Source organism: Callorhinus ursinus, unplaced genomic scaffold (genome assembly GCF_003265705.2).
Source record: "Callorhinus ursinus isolate GAN/ISIS: 27379988/994484 unplaced genomic scaffold, GSC_fseal_2.0 scaffold22, whole genome shotgun sequence".
NCBI classification, from domain to species: domain Eukaryota; kingdom Metazoa; phylum Chordata; class Mammalia; order Carnivora; family Otariidae; genus Callorhinus; species Callorhinus ursinus.
The window spans coordinates 13,337,869-13,360,019 of NW_027397084.1; the positions used below are offsets into that span (position 1 = coordinate 13,337,869).

The 22,151-nt window shown below is 36.5% G+C and overlaps 2 protein-coding genes across 2 annotated transcripts in view; both read left to right on the forward strand.

The window, feature by feature from the left end:
• GFRAL (GDNF family receptor alpha like) overlaps positions 1 to 22,151 on the forward strand; it is a 67,354-nt gene that overhangs the window by 40,772 nt on the left and 4,431 nt on the right. The gene's annotated exons all lie outside the window — the stretch shown is intronic.
• On the forward strand, positions 18,673 to 19,018 carry LOC112838035 (small nuclear ribonucleoprotein E-like). Its single transcript, XM_073905258.1, is given in 2 exon segments — positions 18,673 to 18,813; positions 18,816 to 19,018. Coding segments are annotated over 2 exon segments (300 nt in total). The 5' UTR covers positions 18,673 to 18,689; the 3' UTR covers positions 18,992 to 19,018.

A 22,151-nucleotide genomic window follows, 5' to 3' on the forward strand; every position in this document is an offset into this window, starting at 1 on the left:
CCTACTTGGATATTTTCTTTTGGATTTTAAGATTATTCTAGATCTTGGGTGATGTGCAATCCAGTTGTGATATCTTGTAGTGGACAGGCTACCTATGACTAAAAAGACAAGTCATCACTCCAATACAAATGCCAAACACCACACACACCCTATATATGTGTGTATGTCTGTGTGTATAGTATATATATGTACACACATATATATGTATATATAGCATATATTGTAAAAGGAATAGCATATAACAGGGATAACATAACCTCAATAAAAGTTCCCATTCCAAATAAGGGAAAATGGGAGAGTAATAGCACACAGTAATGAAATCCTGCTTGATAGGCATTGTGAAGCCTCTCTTGCAGTGTGGATTTCCTTGGATAACCGGGAAGGACCACCTTCTCTGGCTTCCATTTTGCCCTCTGGAAGATTCTTCCTTATCCATCTTCCTCCATAGCCATATCTGAAGGAGGTTTGGGGGAAAATGCCCTCCTTGGGGAATATGGAGCTCTCAAAGACTGGATCCTGTTCATAGTTTGAGGCATTAAAAGTGTAATGGTTGCAGACTTTTTGCGAATGGACTGGTGTCTCCTTTGGCAATATAATCTCTTTAAAAATGTGTTACGTTTCTAATCTTTTTTTTTTCTTTTGCTTTTATTCAGCTATATGTGCCAGTATCCACAATTAAAAAAAGTGTTTTCTTGACTGGGTGCCCAAGTCTGCCTTATTTCCTTGATTCCTCACCCCCATGCCCTTCTCTCTCATGTAATGATTTAAGCTAATCTAAACAATAGACTAAAGTGAAAATGTAATACCTTTAATCTGATTTTTGCTGCATAGTTGAGTCAATTTGTTTAACTCAGAAATACTGGGCCTTTTATAACTGGAGATCTTTTTTTCAATCTTATCTCTTATTATTTGGAATCTAGACGTAGTCAGCTTTCAATGTTGGGGAGTCCTCATTTTTAGCTGATCTCTGCTTAAAAACCAGCCATTTTCTGGGGTGCCTAGGTAGCTCAGTCTTTAAGCGTCTGCCTTCGGCTCATGTCAGGATCCCAGGGTACTGGGATCGAGCCCCGCATCAGGCTCCCTGCTCCATGGGAAGCCTACTTCTTCCTCTCCCACTGCCCCTGCTTGTGTTCCCTCTCTCGCTGTGTCTCTCTCTGTCAAATAAATAAAATCTTTAAAAAACAAAACAAAAAAACAACCAGAAAAAAAAATCAGCCATTTTCTAGTTGGTCATATCTTTATTGTAAAACTCTGCACAATGCAGTCAAGAGTCATCAATTCACCCTATCACTTTAACTCTTTCAAGTTGCCTTGCTCCTTTTGGGACCTTTCAAAGTGCTTGGAGAAATGCATCGTAGAACTGTCTTCATGGTAGAAGAAAGGGGAAAGAAAGCTTTGATTCTTTGAATCCTGTCTTCCATTTCTGAAGAGTGGTCCCATGAGCCTTGATTCCCTGGAAATTGTGGATAGTGTATCCATAAATGTGAAGTAGAATCCAATGTACATTTCATGCTGCAGTGATAGAAAATCACTGAGGAGGATGGAAGGAATGTATGGTGCAAAAGCCAAGGTAAACACTGTCAGGTTGCATCTGCACAAAGATAGATTAGGCATTTGGGGAAGTATTTTGATGGTAAGGAATGAAGACAAATCCATATGCATCATTGCCTCCTTTAGAATGAAAGGATAATGGTATCATCAATCTGCCACCAACCTGCCAGACTGTGGGCACAGTGTAGGTCTCTGCTGTTGCTAGGAGTTTTGGTATTTATTACTAGCTGAACTTTGATGGATTTACCTTAGAGAGAGACAATCCATTCTGTGGGGCCCATGCATAACCACCATCTCTGTCACCACAACTGTTCTCTTCACATTCATTGCACAGCCGTAAGGTGGCTGAAGAGGAGGCATAATTTGCCTCCACTGGGTAGATCATCAGTTTACCTGGTTGTTGAGGGCCTGCTCTGTAGTAGATACTGTGCAAGGCATTAACCCAAGATAAAAAGATCTGCCTTCTTTGTGCCATAGCACGGGTGTTTCCACATGCCTCTTTACCTCATTTGTCTCACCATGTCTACAATCTTCCAAGTTTGCTCCTTTCATCTCTCTGATCAAGCAATTTATTACTGCCCATCAGTCTTAACTTCTATCCACCTCTTTCTCTACAAAGTGAACAATCAGATGTACTGCTCACACTTGGCCAGTGGGGAAGATTTCCCTTCACCACTATCCTCTAAAGCCACTTCTAAGTGGATCTCTGGTGTGGCAGCTGTCCATTTACAGTTAGAACTGATATACTGCACTCTCCTTTCTGGGAACCAATGACTTAATGGATCTTATAATACTCAGTAGCCTATTAGGAGCTATATTTCAAATAGCAAGTGGTCTTCCACTGCAGGTGGCATAACTTTGCTCCAGAGCATGAGGGGCCTGAGCTGTAACCCTCTTATTAGGGATTGCCAGAAATTCTGTATTTATCTAGACAGTGAATGAGATTAAGTGGATAAAGTGCCTATTATATAGCAAATATTTTATACATTTTTTTAAAGATTTAATTAATTTATTTGACAGAGAGAGACAGCGAGAGAGGGAACACGAGCAGAGGGAGTGGGAGAGGGAGAAGCAGGCTTCTCGCCGAGAAGAGAGCCCGATGCGGGGCTCAATCCCAGAACTCTGGGATCATGACCTGAGCCAAAGGTAGACGCTTAACGACTGAGCCACCCAGGTGCCCCAAATATTCTATACATTTGATTGTCCAGGCCATAAAAAAAAAACAACATTGTTTTTGGTCCCAGGTTCAGGACTGAAGCATTGAGTATCTTTCCCTAATGTTTTACAGAGACTACACACATTGTTAGGAATTTCTATATTAATGTTTCACTAAAGCCATCTGGTTCCCCAATTCTGTTAGGAACAATCTTTCCAATGTTAATGAAGAGCCTGTTGATCACAAAGGCAACCCCAAAGTATTGAGAAGATGGACATTAAATTGTTAGTTCCTCAAACCTGTTAATTTTCAGAAATATATAGAGAATGTGTTTAAAATGCATTTTACCTAGCAGTTATTTTACCTCAGTTATTCTAATTCAGTGGGCCTGAGGTGGAACTCAAAAATCTGTACTTAAAAAAAAATGACCCAGGTGGTTGTGATTTTCAACCAAGTTTGGGAACCGCCGCTCTAATCCACATGTGGGAAAAACCTGGTCACCGGCCATAGGTCCCAAAGCCTCTTTTCGCTCACACCTCTCAGAGAATGAGAAACGTCTGTGCCCAGAAAGGCAAGACTAATATCATGCAGCTTTCAAGGTGGTCTGCTTTACCCCAAGTGCCTAAAAAGAGTTGGCATACATTAGCCACTCAATAAATAGGTAATGAATGAATGAACATATGAATGAATGAATGAACCAATGTCTACTGTCAGCACTGAATACTGTTGTTTTTCTTTCCCTGATTAGAACTCTTCTAATAATACAGCTTCCTTATTAACAGCCGTACTCATTTATGTTTCCACTTAAGCTGGAATTTTCAATTCAAATATTTGACCAAAAGAATCAGGAATTAACAAGACCGGGTTACTACTGCTCCCTTGAATAAAAACATTTCAAGCCCCTTCTATTTTCCAACACTTTTCCTCTTTATAGACCTATTTTCAAAGTCTGAGTAGTAGGAAATATTTTACAGTTGATCCTGAGACAGTGTCAACGCTGTAAATAAACAATTGATCCTGACACAGTTTTGCTCTTAAATGTGTACATTTTCTTAATGAACTCTGTGATATGATTAGCTCTATTAATAATAAAGATGAAAAAAAGATTATCTCCCAACAATTTGCAAAAGTAGCTGGCTTTTATGAAACATTAATAAAGAAACTCCTAAAAATGTATATAGCCCTTTGAGACACTTAAGAAAAGAGCCCTTCTAATTAGTATCTTTTTCTACCCCTTAATTTCCTTTTTGTAGCCCTGCTTTCCACCCATCTGTCTATTGAGGTCTCATCTTAGATATCAAGATTGCTAGTAAGATCCTTTTATTCATTTTTTCTTTTCATTCAATGTATAGATTATTTGGCCCCATTTCCTCTTGCCTTATAGTATTTCATATCTGTTCCTGGTGAAGGTCTTTATCTAAAATTAACATTCCATTAGTGAGCATTTTAATAGGAATTCCATTATACACACCCATATATGTGTAGAGGTGCATAATACATAGTTATATTTCATAGAATTACAAAAATATTTACACTATTTTTAGCAAAGTCAAAGTGTGCAATATGGGTTCATAAAGGCTCAAACTCATTTTTACATATTCATAATTTTATTGTCATCTAATCACTGTCTATCTGAGAAAGGAAGAATATAGACTATAAATAAAACAGTAAGCTAAGCGAATTGTGGAAGACATTTGCATTGCAAAAAATATCCCCAGCCCTCTCCCACTCTGTCTCTTTCACATATGGACACACACACACACACACACACACACACACACACACACACACACACCATCTTCTCTTATAGCCAATTCACATGGGTTAGTATTCCAGGAGCTTTATGTTAAGTTTTGGTTTTAAATAAATCACTTCACCTAGCCAAAACCACTGACTTTTTTTTTTGGTTTCTACACAGAACTCTAATTTAGGTCCAGTTTCCTTCAAATTCAGTCCAGGTGCTAAAAAATCTCTTGGTTTTCCAAGGAACACTCAACAGAATTTCTCTTCTCTGTACTCATATTTATAACATGGCCTCTAAATAGTCCAGTATTTTGTATTTGCTAGATTAACGTGACTCCATAGTGAATTTGTAGTCCATCAAATTCATAGACACTCACTTCTAAGTGTATATTTTTCCTCTTAGAAATTAATGATTATTCCTTTAGGATCTTGTTTTTCATTACTTGCAAACTCTTTTGAATTCTTTAGAGAGCAGGCATGTGTGTTACAAATTAGCAATAAAAAGAATAATAAAAGTAAATAAACCATTTCTTTAGAATGACTTAATTACCATCCAATGTAAAAATTTAGATTCATGGTAAATTCTGTAATGTTTGGCTTTTATGCTATTTGTAGTTTTAGAATTCTGGATATTTCTTTGGGTTTGGGGCCTCAAGGATAAATCAATGTTATTTAACCTTTATTAAATTTCAAACCTAAAGTATAAAGGGCCTCTTCTACCTCGTTCCTCCTCAGCCCCTCTTGAATTTTGATTAAAAATCATGATCAGCAGCAATGCCCCTAATAATCAGATAATATGTTTGGAAATGTTAATATACCTTATTAGAGAGCACAGCCATAGAGAGGTGACATGGCACCAGCATGTCTGGGTTCAAATAATTTCTCTACTATTTGTAAGATAGGTAACTGAACAAATTACTCTTTTTGCCACAATTTCTTATCTGTGAAATAGAAAATATAATCAATTTAACCCAAAATGTTGGTGCAAAGGTTATATCAGTTAATTTGTGTAATGAAATATCCAGAGCATAGTGAAATTCAATAAAATTAACTCCTACTATAGATTTTGAGGGATTTATAAAATCATTATGATGTCACATAAGTGGTGTGGGAGACAGAATGATTTCTAGATGATCTAAAGTATATTTTCTCAAGATAAGTGTCAGCCTAAACATATCTTTGGATAATTTTAGGGTAGATGAAGAATTCAGGTAATTGGTCTCAAACTTTATATTAGAATCACATGGTTTCCAGTTAAAATGCAGATTCTGACTCAGTAGGTCAGGGATGGGGCCTGAGATCTGCATTTCTAACAAGCTCCCAGGTGTTTGGTCTAGGGATTACACTTTGAGTAGCATGACCTAGACAACCTACTAAGAACATTTTTAAGAAAAAAAACTGATCATATGTGTGTGTTTGTGTGTGTACGCACGTGTATGTGTGTAAAATACTTTATGTATCTCATATATAACAACCTGTCTGCTGCTGAGAAATAGACCAACTTAATCGATCTGATGCATTTTGTTAATGTAGTAATCTCCTTTTCATGGACACTATGTGTCTTAGCCTCATGAAAGATTTTAAGTAGATGTTGTTATAATTTCTAAAATTCTTCTTGAGATAGTTGCCTAGAACAGTGGTTTTCAAACTTTAGCTCCATGAGAATCACCTAAAGGCTTGTTATTATTGGGTCTTCAACCCTAGAGTTTCTGATTCAATAGGTCTGGGATGGAACTTGGGCATCTGTATTTCTAATAAGTTCTCAGGTGTTGCATATACTGCTTGTCCAGGTGCCACACTTTAAGAACCACTGGTTTAGAATACTCATTTGTGCTTTCCTGAAGTCAGAGTCTAGCAATATAATATTCTCTTGAATCATCACTATAAGCATACACTTCTGTACTTCTATTGGAGGCATTTCAACATTGGTTGTTTTGAAATACTGCGATATTGTGATTTATCATAAAAAATATATATATATCTCCTGTTCCTGGCATAGAGCTCCTAAAACCCTTAGAATTTCCTGTGACAAGAATGATAAAGGTGTCCTTTGTTGATTAGGTGACTCTTGGAAAGCCTAAGGATGGAGGGCTGGTTGCCAGGGGAATCAACCAAGTAAGTGGTTAGAGGGTTGGAACTTTCAGTACCCACTCCCAGCTTCAACTTCTGGAGAGGAGAGAGGGGCTGGAGGTTGAATCAATAGCCAATGGCCAGTGAATTCATCAGTCATATCTATATAATGAATCTGCCATAAAAACCCAAAAGGACAGTGTTTGGAAAGCTTCCAGATTGGTGAATATATGGAAATTCTGGGAGAGTGGTGCACCTGGAGAGAACATGGAAGCTCTGGATTCATTCCCTATGCACTTCTTCCATCTGGCTGTTCCTAAGTTATATCCTTTTATAATAAACCAGGGATCCAGGAAGCAAAACATTTCTCTGAGTTCTGTTGGACACTCTAGCAAACTAATTGAACCAAAGAGGAGGTCATGGGAACCTGTAATTTATCGCCAGTCATTCCGAAGTATAGCTAACAACCTGGACTTGCAACCAGCGTCTAAAGTGGGGATAGGATGAGGGGGTCTTACAGGGCTGAGATCTTAACCTGTGGAATTCGACATTATCTCAGGGTAGTGGTGTCAGAACTGAGTTGAATTAAAGGACACACAGCTGATGTCTTGCAAATTGCTTGTTGATGTGGAGAACTTCTCCCCTGCCACATTGGATTTGGTCTTAGAACACCAAAAAAAGATACCATCCCTAGAATCATGATTCTTAAATGTTTCAATTTGCTTACCAAGTCAGTGAAGCAGAAGATCTCATCACCTCCCATTTATCCCCACACAATAAAACATCCCCAGAGTCAATAGCAAGAGAGGTACTGGTTTTGATTATGGAATAGTGAAATGATGTCTGTTTTTTATTAAGCATAAATAAATTATTAATATATCCCAGATGTATTTAGTGCCAAGACTGTCATGTTATAAAAATGAAAAAGTAAACATGGATCACTAGAAGAATGCTCATTGGCCCCCAAATTCCATTGTCCATGTGAAAGTCATTGATCTGATGGATAAAAGTCATGATCAAAAAACATCAGAATAGTGTCATCAGTTGAGTTTTAGCATACAATACATGGTATTGAGAAAATAGTACAGAATGGGTGCTCTACACTGAGTGAAATAAGGCTGGGTGGTAAAGAGCAGTCAAAGGGTGTGGGGGGGAAACCCACTAGATAAAATTACTTGTTTGAACCCTGTATATGAAACCTTAATGTATTTGAGTAAGTCATATTTCCCATATTAACTCTTGTAATTCTAAAGGATACTTTGAAAAAACAAACAAACAAACACTTTGTCTTGGTAGTTGGAATATGCATCAGAACTCCACACATAGACCGGTCTCAGGACCTATCAGTTCACCCTAGATTTGCCTAACCTCCCAAGGGTAGCTTTGAGTAAGTACGAAGAATGCTCCAACTTCTTTCATGGTGTACTTGGGCTATTCTGGAAGGCACCAGTCTTTGGTATAGAGAAGGAGAGCCTATAGATGAGCTTTTCCCATGCCCTTAGCTTCACAGTTGACTTCACTTATAATGGAAAGCAATGACTATTAGCTGTTGGTGCTCTTTGAGCAAATTATCACCTGTCTCAAAGAGACTGCAGAAAGAATGAAGGGCTAATTGCCAGGAGGAGATCTTTAAAACATTGCATTAATATTAATAATATTAGAATCTGGACAAACTCCTGAAAATAATCCTACTATTTGACAAACTGCAATGAACATTTTAATAGATCTGCTTACAAACTCATCTCAACATTGTAAAATGATAACACGGAGGAAACTGAAGCTATAAAAGATATAATATCCTTAAAATGGAGGTTTAATAAACATCTAAAGATATTGCTTCCCAGTTTAAAGCTGTCCCAGTTTAGGGCACCTGGGTGGCTCAGTTGGTTAAGCGACTGCCTTCGGGTCAGGTCATGATCCTGGAGTCCCGGGATCAAGTCCCGCATCAGGCTTCCTGCTCAGCAGGGAGTCTGCTTCTCCCTCTGACCCTCTTCCCTCTCGTGCTCTCTATCTCTCATTCTCTCTCTCAAATAAATAAATAAAATCTTAAAAAAAAAAAAGCTGTCCCAGTTTAAAGCTATGAACACTAGCTTGCTTGTCTTTTGCTTATTCAGGGTTCCACAACCTAATTGAGTATTTACTAAGTGTGAGACACTATTCTATTCATTTTATATGTCCTGATTAATTTCCACAAGTAATATATGAAGTAGAGGCTCTTCCTTTTACCCTAGAGGAAACTAGAACACCTAGATGTTAGTAACTTGTCCAAGATAATACAGAAGACAATAGATGCAGAATTTAAATGAGAAAATTTTGGGTGCCAGAAACTGTGATGTTAAAAACCATAATACACTCCTTTCATCTAATGATGGGAAATTTAGAATTGTCAACTGATGTCTATATAATGAGAGGATTTTCAGAAAAAAATGGATTTGATGGGAGGCAGTATGTTGTAATATAAAGAATAAGAACTAGGAAACAAGTTCGAGACCTAACTATACACAGTGGTATTGAGGAAGTCAGTTATACTCTTCCTAGATCTCTCAGATTTCTTGCATATTAAATTTTGATAACAGTTTAACAGAAACAGATGACCTCTGATGTTAGATGTGGTTAATATTATTGGACTAGATGACTGAAGATACTGAAGGCCAGTACATTTTCAGCAAAACTCCACACTGCCTATATATAAGGACAGATCTGAAGTGATTTATATTTCTTATGCCCAAAAGGCTGGCAAGATCTTTTTCTTCCTATGATTATACTAAAATTTTAAGAAAGGGTATATCATTTATTTCTTTTTGCCCTTGAAAAATGCTCATTCTCCTCAAGATTTAAATTGAGATTTGTAATAAAAATGGTTTTCTCTAGTGTTGGATTATTTTCTATTGTTTTGTTGCCCAAATTCTAAATAGCTTTATAAATAACATATTCCAATCTCACTATCCAATCATAATAGGGCATGTGTCTTTGCTTCTATTTATATGTTTAAATCTATACAGTTGCATTATTTTAGCAAGGAACATGGTAGTTTTCACTTAAGGCACATTTGGAATATGATTTGGGATTTTGCTATGTACAAATCCAATAAGTTGACCATTATTTGCTACTTTGACTAGGCACATGTGTGTGTGTTGGGGGCAAAGGGGACTTTTGTTTTGGTGAATATACGTGTATAGAGAATCATTAGCTATTTTAAATTAGGTAATTTAAAATCAGATTTCAGAAAGAGACCAAGCTTCCTCTCACCTCTCTAAAGATTTGACTATGACAGGCGTCATATCTGGTTGCACCTTCCACTTTTCATTGGCTAAGATTTCAGTCAGGTACTCTAAGGAATAATCTGGAAGGTTTCTCTTAGAACCTTTCAAAATCCAAAACTCCCTCAAGGGAAGAGACATGGAGGTGCTAGCCCCTAAAGATGTAGCCCACTCTAGTGGAGACAAACCCTGGCTTTAGTTTCACCACTAGGTTTACTTGCACGCAAAAGTTCCCAATAAAATCCAGCTGGTTTAAATTTTGTCTGCAGACCTGAAACCCAGCAAATTTGGCTTGGCTTCCTATTTTGCAGAAAATGTTTCACACGGCTTTAATCTGGAAATACTGAAGTGTACAAACCCTCAACAGAAACAACAGGAGAACAGCTGTCTCCTACCTTCACTTTCTCCCACCTCTACCCTTAAAGCTCTGGGTGTTTTTAACAGAGGGGGAAAAGTCTGCCTCTGAGCATGAAAGATGGTATGAATCATCCATGACTACCTTTGTTGTTTGCTCTAAGCCAAAAAGGAAAGATTAAAGAGTTGCCATTGATAAGTGAGACAACTCAACTTTTGGCATCACTAGAGAAGGAAGGAGCATTTAAGATCATGAAGAGAAATAAAACAACAAAACAATACTGTTACAATTTGAACAATAACAGGCTTCAGTATGTGAAAGTGTAGTGTTATCTTTTCCATTTTCCACTCTTGTGCTTTCATTGGCTTCATACAATCCCCTTGTTGCCTATAATTGGGGATGGAGTTAATGCCAAAGCTGCATAAAATAAGCAATCTTTCCTTTATACTTTCTGTGCATCATGATTGTGTATGTGAAGTCATAAAAATAATTTATTATGAGCATGTGTATTCCTGGCTTAAAGAGCCAACTATTCTTGTGACAACAGTATAATAGCATCACATGTATTCCCATAAAACACCATATGTGGGCACTTAATAGTTATTGCCCTGGCACCTATATACTGGGATATCATCTTAAAGGGAGACCCCTTAGAATTAAGAACACTTGATACTTAGACAAATAAAATCCTGTAGATGAGATAGGTGAGCAAGGGGTAGAGATTTATTAAGAATTCACTGATAATGACAATCATTCATCTTCCATTAGTATATCAGATTGTCTCCAACCACTTTCTAGAGTTTTTTCATGGGTTCAGGAAAACCTTTTACGGATTGAAAACATCAGCAAATATTCTCTCAGTCTCAAATTTGCACGAATGCTCTAACATCACATAGATATCTAGTAAACTGTAAGAATGAGCATGACAATATTTTTCTTCTTCTTGCTCATTACTCTTTGGAAAGCATATATTTGGGGCTTGTGGAACAAATCACAGTAAACAAATTGGTTTTCAAACTAGATGAAAGAGTGTACAGAGTGGCTGAAAACTTCTCTGTGACCCAGTGTGAGTGCTTGGTGATGTTATGCAAGTGTTCCTCTGTGACAGAGACTGTTGCCCATTGTCCCTTTCTTTTCTGCTGGCCTCCAGCTTAGGGTGGAATGGCTTCCTTTGGTTGCCACTGAGGTTGAAGAGTGGCTTTCCCAGTTCTGATATGCATTGAGTGTGTCAGAACTCTGGGACTGGTGTTTAACTATTACATTTGCCCCTGAGTCAGGTGGCCGGACTCTCACTGTAGGCATATGATAGGGACTTTCAAAATAACTCATCTGAAGAAAGAGGCTAGAGGCCACTGGTTCCAGATTGTGTGTCTACTTTAGTTGGGAGTCAAGGTAATCTGCGAGGAGGGAAGCTATATAAATCAGATTGTAGGGCTTTCTTCAAAGGGCAGCTTAACTTAGTGATACGCTGCTGTGTGTCATTGGGATCTGTGTAGGAAAATGCCCCTGTTGATGTCTTAAGTTTCTAGAAAAAAACATGATTCAGTACCTGCATCTCTCTTCACTCACTCTTCCTAGTGTAACAGCCTGAAACTTACAATGGTATTTTGTTTAAAGTACATATGGTAGTTATTACATGGAAAATGTACACTAAGCATATGTCTACAACCCTAATAGCTCCTTCCAACACATCTACATGGCTGCTTCCACCCAATTTCTCTCACTGTTCTTTGGCCCAAACTTCCATTCCAGCACCCCTCCTCCGCTACAATGGAAATATTTTTGCTTTGAATTGTTTTGTTCTTTTTTTTAAAGTTTTTATTTTAATTCCAGTTAGTTAACATACAGTGTTATATTGGTTTCAGGTGTACAATATAGTGATTCAACATTAATTCTTTTGTTCTTTTAATACTGATGGGTAGCTGAAAGAGAACTTTTGAAGTGTAACATCTCCTAGTGATCCAAATATGCATTTTTTTTCAGTTAGTAAAACTGGCTTAGCAGTTACTAATCCCTATATATTGTTATTCTCTACCAACTGCTGGGTTTTTCAAAGGCCTTTACCTTATTAAACTTAAGTCCCTGACCTCTTCTCTCTTTCTCATTAAGAACTTCTTTCCATTAGTCTACCATAATGTGGTTTAGAATTTGATTTCCTTCCTGTCCACTTCCAAAATCATGTGTTTTCAATTCTCTACCAGTGATTCTCCATCCTGACCATTCATTTTATCTTCATCATTGGATTAGGAGATATCTAAGAGCAAAGAATTTGGAGAATTTCTCTAAGCTTCAGTTCTCTCGTTTGTAAAATGAAACGAGAATACCTAGGTTCATAAGATTTTTTTAAGAATGAAAATGTTAAAACTAATACTACTATCAACAGGGTTTTGGGAGACTTCCATGAGAAAGTGCAATTGTAGAGAGGAATAGAAGGGAAAGCAGGGATAAGAGAAGGGATTCCTTTGGTGGTTCTTTTCCTCTACCCCTTTCCCCCCTCCTGTGTAGAGGAAAAGAACCACCAAAGGAATCCCTTCTCTTATCCCTGCTTTCCAATTCACTGAAGTATTCTAAAACATCATGTCATATCAAGAACCCAAAAGTCACCTTTCATTTAGTCCTCTGCATTCTCAATATCAAATAAAACTCTAAATTATATCATATTTAATAACTCTAATTTATTGAGCACTCTGTGCTCTTTTCACATAGCGTCTTGTTTAATTTTTAACAATAAATGTTGCGGTAGGCATTATCCATCCCATTTTAAAGATAAAGGAAAAAAAAAATAAAAAAAAATAAAAAAAAAAATAAAGATAAAGGAACAGAGGCTCAGTAAATTGCCTAAAATGACAGAGCTGAGGTGAGGCAGAGCCGGTTTTTGATCCATACCTGATTATAACACTTGCGCTACTATGCTCTGCACCATTCTGCTTTCCAACAAAAATCTTTTTGTTTTAAATATAACCATCCACTGTCTCTCTTCTCTACAATGGCTTCTGCCACCTTTTTTTAGTTTTCATCTTCTCACATCTGAATTTTTTCCTAGTCTCCTCACCAAACCAGCCAATTTACTATGACTGGACTAATTCTCCAACTGTGTCTTGATCATGCTATTTCTGTTTGCAGAAGACACTGTTGCTCTCCATTGCTCCTGCTTTCATCCTTCCCACATGTAAACTTCGCCCGATTCTCAAGAACACCCAGAATGCAAATCAGTATTACTTCTCACCATTCCTCAAATGCATACCTTTCCCTTAGCTGTCCCTTGTTGATTCCCACCTCACTTTATTTAAATTATTTCCCTTACCTGAAAGTAGATTGAGAACTTCATAAGAGCAGAGTCATGTATCATCCTACCAATATATCCCCATGTTAACTGCCATGGTGCTAGCTCTGAAGTAGAAAGTAATTACTTATCTGGAAATCTTTACTTGGATCCAAATCTGGTGGTTTCTGCCACATGGTCTTGTGGACATTCATAGGTGACTAGGTGTAAATGATCCATGAACTCCTTCTTGTTCTGCTGGAATCAGTCTCCTAAGTAGAGGGCAGATTCTAAATTCTCCATATCCCATGAGGACAAATTGAGAAATTGAAGTATGGCAGATTAACTGGCAGTAAATGGGGAATTAATGTTGGCATCACACTAACCTCTCTAAGGGGCAATGGGAGTAGCATTTGGGGGTCAGGCATCTCCCAAGCCACAGGCTGAAAAATTTGTTTAACTCCGAGGAATAGAGAACAAGAGAAATTGTAGTTATCAGGTTCTTGTACATATGTATGCTTAGTAGAGGAAAGGATTATAAATAATGCCTATATTCAGGAACACAAAATACTATTAGTATGATTTATCTGACTTTCCACTAACTAAATAAAAATAGGAAGCTTCAATAAACATTTTGTGCCTACCCAAAATATATAAATATTTGTCTATCAATCACATATAGCCATGTTTTCTAAGGTTTTTTTTTTTTTTAATGGATTCCTAGATATATTCCATGGAGAAAATAAACTTAGGTAAAGTTTCCCTTCTACCATAGCAAACACACACACACGCACACACACACACACACACACACACACACACACACACAAACAAAACAAAAAACTAGAAAACACTTGCAGCCAGGACATAAGTTATTTTGTCTAATCTACAATTTCCCAAAGTCATTTATTTATGAGATCTTTTATTTGCCTAACACACAAAGGGGTTCTATAGAACGAGCATTTCATACGAAACATTTAGACAACTCTGCCTCTGCTAACAAACTTTGAATTTACTGTGTCGACTGCAAGTCAGGTTTCTGAAAGAGGAAATGCCAGAAGGTTCAACTTCAGTGAAGTGACTCAAGAAGATCTTTCTGAGGAAAGGAAAGAAGAGAAGGAGGGCACAAAGGGAAAGGGGTAAAGGGAAAGAACCATCAAAGGAATCCTCTCTCTTATCCCTGCTTCCCCTTCCATTCCTCCCTACAATTGCACGTGCTTTCTCATGGAAGTCTCCAAAAACCCTGTTTATACTAATAGTAGTTTTAATATTTTCATTCTCAAAAGTTTTTGTGGACCTAGGTATTTTAGTTTCATTTTACAAACGAGAGAACTGAAGCTTAGAGAAATTCTCAAATTCTTTGCTCGTATATATCTCCTAATCCAATGATCAAGATACTTACTCTTTGTCTATCAGTAAACAACCTGATTGTTAGAATTAATTACCAGGCAAATAGTTTTTTAACACATTACTATTGATCGGTAACGATATGCATTAATTACAGATGGGACAATGAATTTTCATTTTTATTTATTTTTTTAAGATTGATTCATTTATTTGAGAGAGAGAGAGATTGAACATGAGCAGGGGGAGGAGCAAAGGGAGAGAGGGAGAGAGATTTCTCAAGCAGACTCCCCACTGTGCACAGAGCTCTATCCCAGGACGCTGAGATCATTACCTGAGCCGAAATCAAGAGTCGGACACTCAACCGACCAAGCCAGCTAGGCGCCCCTGAATTTTCATTTTTAAAAGTGATAATGAGGGCGCCTGGGTGGCTCAGTTGGTTAAGCGACTGCCTTCGGCTCAGGTCATGATCCTGGAGTCCCAGAATCGAGTCCCAGGGAGCCCGCTTCTCCCTCTGACCCTCTTCCCTCTAGTGCTATCTCTCATTCTCTCTCTCTCTCTCAAATAAATAATAAAATCTTAAAAAAAATAAAAAATAAAAATGATAATGATATGTGAAAAATATGTGATTTACCTAATGACCCTTAGTCAATGTCAAAGATAAGAAAAAAACTAAACATTATATAATCATACACTATACAGTGATGATAATACACAGTGACAGATGTGCTATATCAAATGTAAAATTGCTAATATATACTTTTTGGCCATTAGATAATTGCATAGGCCTGGCATTAGGATAACCATATTACATTGTAAATTAGGTAAATATGATGTCTATTTTTAAGAAGTTTGCTATCTAAGGAAAGCTAACTACATATATCATACTTTTATATTCAGCTTTCTCCCAGAAATTTGTAAATTTATGTGCAGGGAAGAGATACTGCAATTATATACCTTTTTTCCTTTTTAAAACTCAATAATTTACAAAACTTTCTGAATTGTCTCATCATTTCAAATGTCTATGAAGACTTTCCAAAATGTATCCCTTTCCTTCATCTTTTTTCCTAGCTCTCTTTTTCCTGGTGTTTTCAATCAGCCTATGAAAAATTGTGTAAACTAGCCAGGTAAAGTCTTACACATTTTCAAAACAGTGGACATGAGGGAATCCTTAAGTTCCAAGTAGAGACATCAGAAAGTTATCTAGACAATTAATGTATTGTCACATATATTTTTTCATAAAAAATTTCTGTAAGAAACTTCTGTATAGGAAAACAAAAACTTACAAAGTTGAAAATATAGTGTCGATTATTCCTACTCTTATCTTACATTTGTCTCATTATGAGCTCTCCTAGTGCTTGTATAACATAATTCAAGGTAAAAATTACTGTTCAATTTGGGGAACATATTTTTTTCCAATAAATTCATTCCAGATAGAGGTAGTTTTTAAACAGTGGGGTTATTTTATATTTTTATCTGTTTCAGGATGTATCAATGTAGACATAGATTATAGGAGCCAAAGAAATAGCCAAGTCTGATTTTAAACAGTTATAACCGATCTTTTGTGCATTATTCTTTGTGTGCCCTTCGCCTGGTGAAGATACTGGAAAACTTTATGTATAGTCTTAACTCTACATCTGTAAAAACAGAAAATGCTCATACTGATAGCATAGTCTAAGATAACTACCTTGAAGATTGCAATGTTTATTTTTTTATATTTCTGTTAAATGTCATTAAAGTGGTTGATTTATTTCATTACACTGAAAATGATGAACATATTTCAGAAGGGTTTGCAAGTTGAAACATCCTACAGATGTATGTGAGTCATTTCAGAAGTTTTAGTTATTAGATGTATGTCACCTCTTCTTTTGCAGATTTCAGCAACAGAAACATACATGATCATGAACACTTGTAAGCAGACTATGAGGTGTTTCTCATTGTGCAACACTATTACAAGTTGTCCCTACTACTTTTCAAATTTATTTCTTAATCCAGCTGGATGCCACATTGAAAAACACTGAAAATGTTTTTGCATAATTTTTGTTACCTCCATGAGGTAGATTTTAGATATAAATTGTGGAAGATTTTGCTACAGATTGCATCTTGGACATATATACCAACTCTAATCTTGGACAAGACAACTATTCTGAGTGGAAGTTTCTTTATCAAGTTGAGCTAATAATTCCTATTTGACTCGATGTTATAAAGTTTAGCAGTGTTTGTCAAAGTGCCTTTTAAAGTATTAAGCCCCATATATATAGAAGTAAAACATTTTGTTTATTGTATGAGTATATACATGTATTTCTTTCCCCCTGTGTGTGTGTATATACAGTGTATATACTTTATACACACACAGGCACACACAGAATATTTATATATTCTGCTAGCAGCATCAGCATCATCTGGGAAGTTGTAAGAAATTCAGAATTTCTGCCTCATCCCAGACTTACTGAATCAGAACTGGCATTTTAAGGTAAACCAAGAGTCATGTTAAAGTTTGAAAAGCCTTGTTCCATATGGTCTACTCTTTCCACGAACACACACATATATATATGTAGCAGCCAGAGGGCTAGGCAAAAGAGGGTAGATTCATCATCCTGAGTTGATAAAAGAGCAGTCTAGGAAAGTACTTTATATTTTAACTAGAACTGACCATCAATAATAGTGGAAAGATAGAAGATATTAGGTGGCTCATTCCTGGAATAATGTTTACTGCTGTCAATAATGAGGCAGAATGGATCATTGCACTGCATGTTTGAATTAGATAATCTAAGACAGCCCATCTAATTTTGTAATTCTACTATACCTACATACTTCTATATTTATTGATATATATTCTTTTTTTTCATTTTTTTAAATTTTTATTGTTATGTTAATCACCATATATTACTTCATTAGTTTTTGGTGCAGTGTTCCATGATTCATTGTTTGTTCATAACACCCAGTGCTCCATGCAAAACGTGCCCTCCTCAATACCCATCACCAGGCTAACCCATCCCCCTACCCCCCTCCCCTCTAGAACCCTCAGTTTGTTTTTCAGAGTCCATCGTCTCTCATGGTTCGTCTCCCCCTCTGACATACTCCCCTTTTCTTCCTCTCCTGTTATCTTCTTCTTTTTCTTTTTTCTTAAAATATGTTGCGTTATTTGTTTCAGAAGTACAGATCTGTGATTCAACAGTCTTGCACAATTTATTGATATATATTCTAAACATGAATATTTGATTCCTATCTCCAACCTATATCTTTAGATCTGTTTTGTATGAGCCCACAGGTGACAGATATTTTTAATTCCAGATTTAAAATTGTTACATTCTAAAACAATCATATTATATTTATGTATATTTATCATATATAAATCATAGTATATTTATCTAATCTAGTGTTGGTTATTAGATAGCAATGCATAATTTGCATTCTAATTGCTACCCCAATTGCTTTCTCATTATTTTCAGAAACTATTAAGGAAAATGTAGAACAGTTGAGACTCACTATAATCTCTAAGAAATCTACTAGATGTGTGGACAACACTGTTACTCAACCAAAGGCCAAAGAGCTTGACAAGCCAGGCTTGTCAATACAGTTAGTTACTAACACTGAGCTTTTTGGTTCATGCCAAAAGATCAAGGCAAATCTTCTCGAGTGCATACTTATTCAAGTATGTGTTTTTTGCTTTTGTTTTTGTTGACATACAGAAAGCTGTATGTATTTAAAGGATACAGCTTGATGAGTTTGAAGATAAATATACACCATGAAACTCACATCACTACAGTCGGTACCATAAGTGTATCTATCACCTCTACAAGTTTCTTCCTGTCCTCTATTTATTACTATTCTGTGTGAGTGATAAGCACATTTAACTTAATAGCTGCCCTCTCAGAAAATGTTTAAGTGTAAAATATAGCATTGTTAAGAATAGGCACCATGGCGGAAGTTGCTTTCTGAGGTAGCATGCAGTCTTTGTCGGCTTCCACCATGGTGTACGGTGGCCAGGGCCAAAAAGTGCAGAAGGTGATGGTTCAGCCCATCAACCTCATCTTCAGATACTTGCAAAATAGATCTCGTATTCGGGTGTGGTTTATGAGCAAGTGAATGTGTGAATAGAGGGCTGTATCATTGGTTTTGATGAGTACTTGAACCTCATATTAGATGATGCCAAAGGGATTCATTCTAAAACAAAGTCAAGAGAACAACTGTGTCAGATCATGCTAAAAGGAGACAATATTACCCTGCTCCAAAGTGTCTCCAACTAGAAATGATCAATGAAGTGAGAAATTCTTGAGAAGACCATGTAGTTTGTTTGTTTTTTTATTTTATTTTTTTAAAGATTTTATTTATTTATTTGAGAGATAGAGAGCACGAGAGGGAAGAGGGTCAGAGGGAGAAGCAGGCTCCCTGCTCAGCAGGGAGCCTGATGCGGGACTCGATCCCGGGACTCCAGGATCATGACCTGAGCCGAAGGCAGTCGCTCAACAAACTGAGCCACCCAGGCGCCCCATAGTTTGTTTTTTTAGATGTCTTTTGTTGGGAGTGTAGTTCTAAAACATTTGTTCATATTGTTTTGATTACCTTTATGTTATTACCAGAGAACAATACATGCTGTGGGATTTTGTTTTGTTTTGTTTTTGCTTTTTTAAAGAATAGGCACTATGGTGTACAATAGGTCTCTAGGACTTACTCATTTTGCATAACTGAAATTTTGTACCCTTTGACTATGTTGGAAGAAGCCATCCAGAGGATATTACTGCTGGTTGACCTGTGAGCTGTACCAGGGAAATTGGAGGCTCGTTGCCCCCTCCCCTGTTTTTGGAGTGTACATTCTACTCACTCTTCCCATAGCCAGAGCTGTTTCAAGGATGCAGTCTTGAGAGAGCAATGTGTTGTTGAGACAATATGGACTGTAGATGTGACTGAACCCCATTTAAGACCTCTGTATAAACTTTTAAAATTCTAGTGGGTGAGTGCTAAGATCTACTATCTAGTGACTGCCCAAGACAAGCCTCATATATAAGTTCCCTTGCTTATTAAAACAGCCACCTACCAATCTGGAGAGGCCCACCTCTTTCTTCAGTCTTTCCTTTTCCTCTGTGTATGGAGAGCTGGTTACAGATTTCACCCAGGGAACTCCTGAGGTTTGCAAACCAACAGGCTAATACCACTAAGTTTCCCTTCCCCCTAGCTCCTGGCAAACATGTGGTTAGCCACACATAGTGCAAGAAAACAAATCTAACACATTGTTTCATCTTTGAAGTTTGTCAACTAAATAAATGAATATGCTTTGTTGATGCATGTTATTATTTAAGGCAAGTATGTTATTTGGTTGATTTACTTTTTACAACATACATTTTAGCAGCAGTGATGTTGTACTGTCATTGTATGTGTTTAATGCCTTGGTTTATCATGTTACTAATGTGTTGTTTTTTCAAACTTAAAGATGTTTACATATTTTCCTTTCTTCCCAGCTGCAATATTTCTTAGATCCATTTTGGAAGGAGGTTTTTATACACTAATAGTAGAAAGAGTCCATGATACAGGGAATCTCACTACTGATCATTAGGTGAAAAAAATCAAAACTCATTTCCAGTTTGGGAATTTAAATACCTTCAGATGACCATATTGAAATATTGACCAAATTAGAAATAGCTCCAACCCTTGGATATGCAAGAAGGTCATCCATGCATTTTCATTCTCACTAAAATATTGTCATGGTATTGGCAATATTCTACTTAAAAATGGAAAGAAGCCAATAACATTTAACTATACCATGTGACATATTAGTAATTAAGAAAAACAGCTACAGGGTGACCTGGGTGGCTCAGTTGGTTAAGCAACTGCCTTCGGCTCAGGTCATGATCCTGGAGTCCTGGGATCGAGTCCCACATCGGGCTCCCTGCTCAGCGGGGAGTCTGCTTCTCCCTCTGATCCTCCCCCCTCTCATGCTCTCTCTCTCTCTCATTCTCTCTCTCAAATAAATAAATAAAATCTTAAAGAAAAAAAAAGAAAAACAGCTACAAAACATATTATTCTATGAAAGTGTTCACTTTGTCAAACTTTTTCTTCCAAGCAGACTTGTATATGTAAATAGAATTTTAATTGAAGATTTACAAATTTGCACTATGTCATATATTTAATTTCTATTTCAACTATTCTAACATTTCTTTTTAAATCATTATTTTGTATCTGATCTATTGTATCTTTAATTATGCATTTAGCATTTCATATAAATTATAAAAGTAAAGTTTTAGATCCCATCAGCTCTCAGCCACGGCTGCACAAGGATTTGGAAGAAAATAAAAAAGAAATGATCACATCTCTGTAGTCATTTGGGGAGAACACTATTTAAATTTGTTCTTAACACAGGGCTGAAATTAATCTTGATTTCCCGTCAGATGTACAGGGATTTTACAATATAGTTCATAATAGTGTTTAACTCCTCTAGGGTATGAGTTAAGATAAACAAGTCACTGACAGTGTTTATCTATAAATATAGCAGATGGTGTGGGACTGAGGTTGGTTATTAACTCTGCCGACTTTAATTTCATGGTTATAAAACACTGTAAACCTCACTGTTTATAAAAGGCAGGGAAGAATCTCCAATGGGCTTCAGTAGCCAAGAAACCCTCTGTAACATTAATCTCTATAACTGATATTCGGTATCCTCCTAGGGTGCAATATTTAAGATTGTGGAGTGATCGCTAGACATATTAAAATTTTCACTGGGATCATTAGCTAACATTTCTGTCATTGATCTATTATAACTTTGTTAATGAGTTCCATGTGAGTGAAATTTAGTGAATGAGACGATTCTTTCTAAACTTTGCTAGGTGAATGTTTAACAATTACTTTAGGCAGATATATTTAAGAGGCAGCCTAATTTGTCAGAATAGTAACCGTTTTTCTTATGTAAAGATGAATCATGGTACCTAACTAGACCAAATGTGCTTAAGGATAGAATTTCATAAAGGAAAACTATAGCATCATGCAAATAATTAGCCAATGTACATTATATACATTTACATGTAAGCCATGAATCTGCCTCAAAATGCCATAGAATTTTAAATTTAAAAGAATTTTTAAAACATTGCAAAATGCCATAGAATTTTTTTTAAAGTAAAACTATCCTTCATATTCTGAAGTGATTTGAATATAAAATTTTAATGTAATTTGTTTCACTAAAACCTGTAAGATCAACTTGATTAAAATTAATTCTTCCCCAAAGAAGGAACCACTAGTATAAAAATTCTATTATTTGAAATAGCTCAGTTTTCCCATTCCAACTTTATAGTGAATAACAAAATGTATTTTATGACCACGAAATTGGAAAAAAAAATTCACACACTCTACCTCTATTTCTTTTACACTTAGAAGAGATTGATTTTTCAGTTCCTAAGAAAGTCAGACTTCTATAAATAT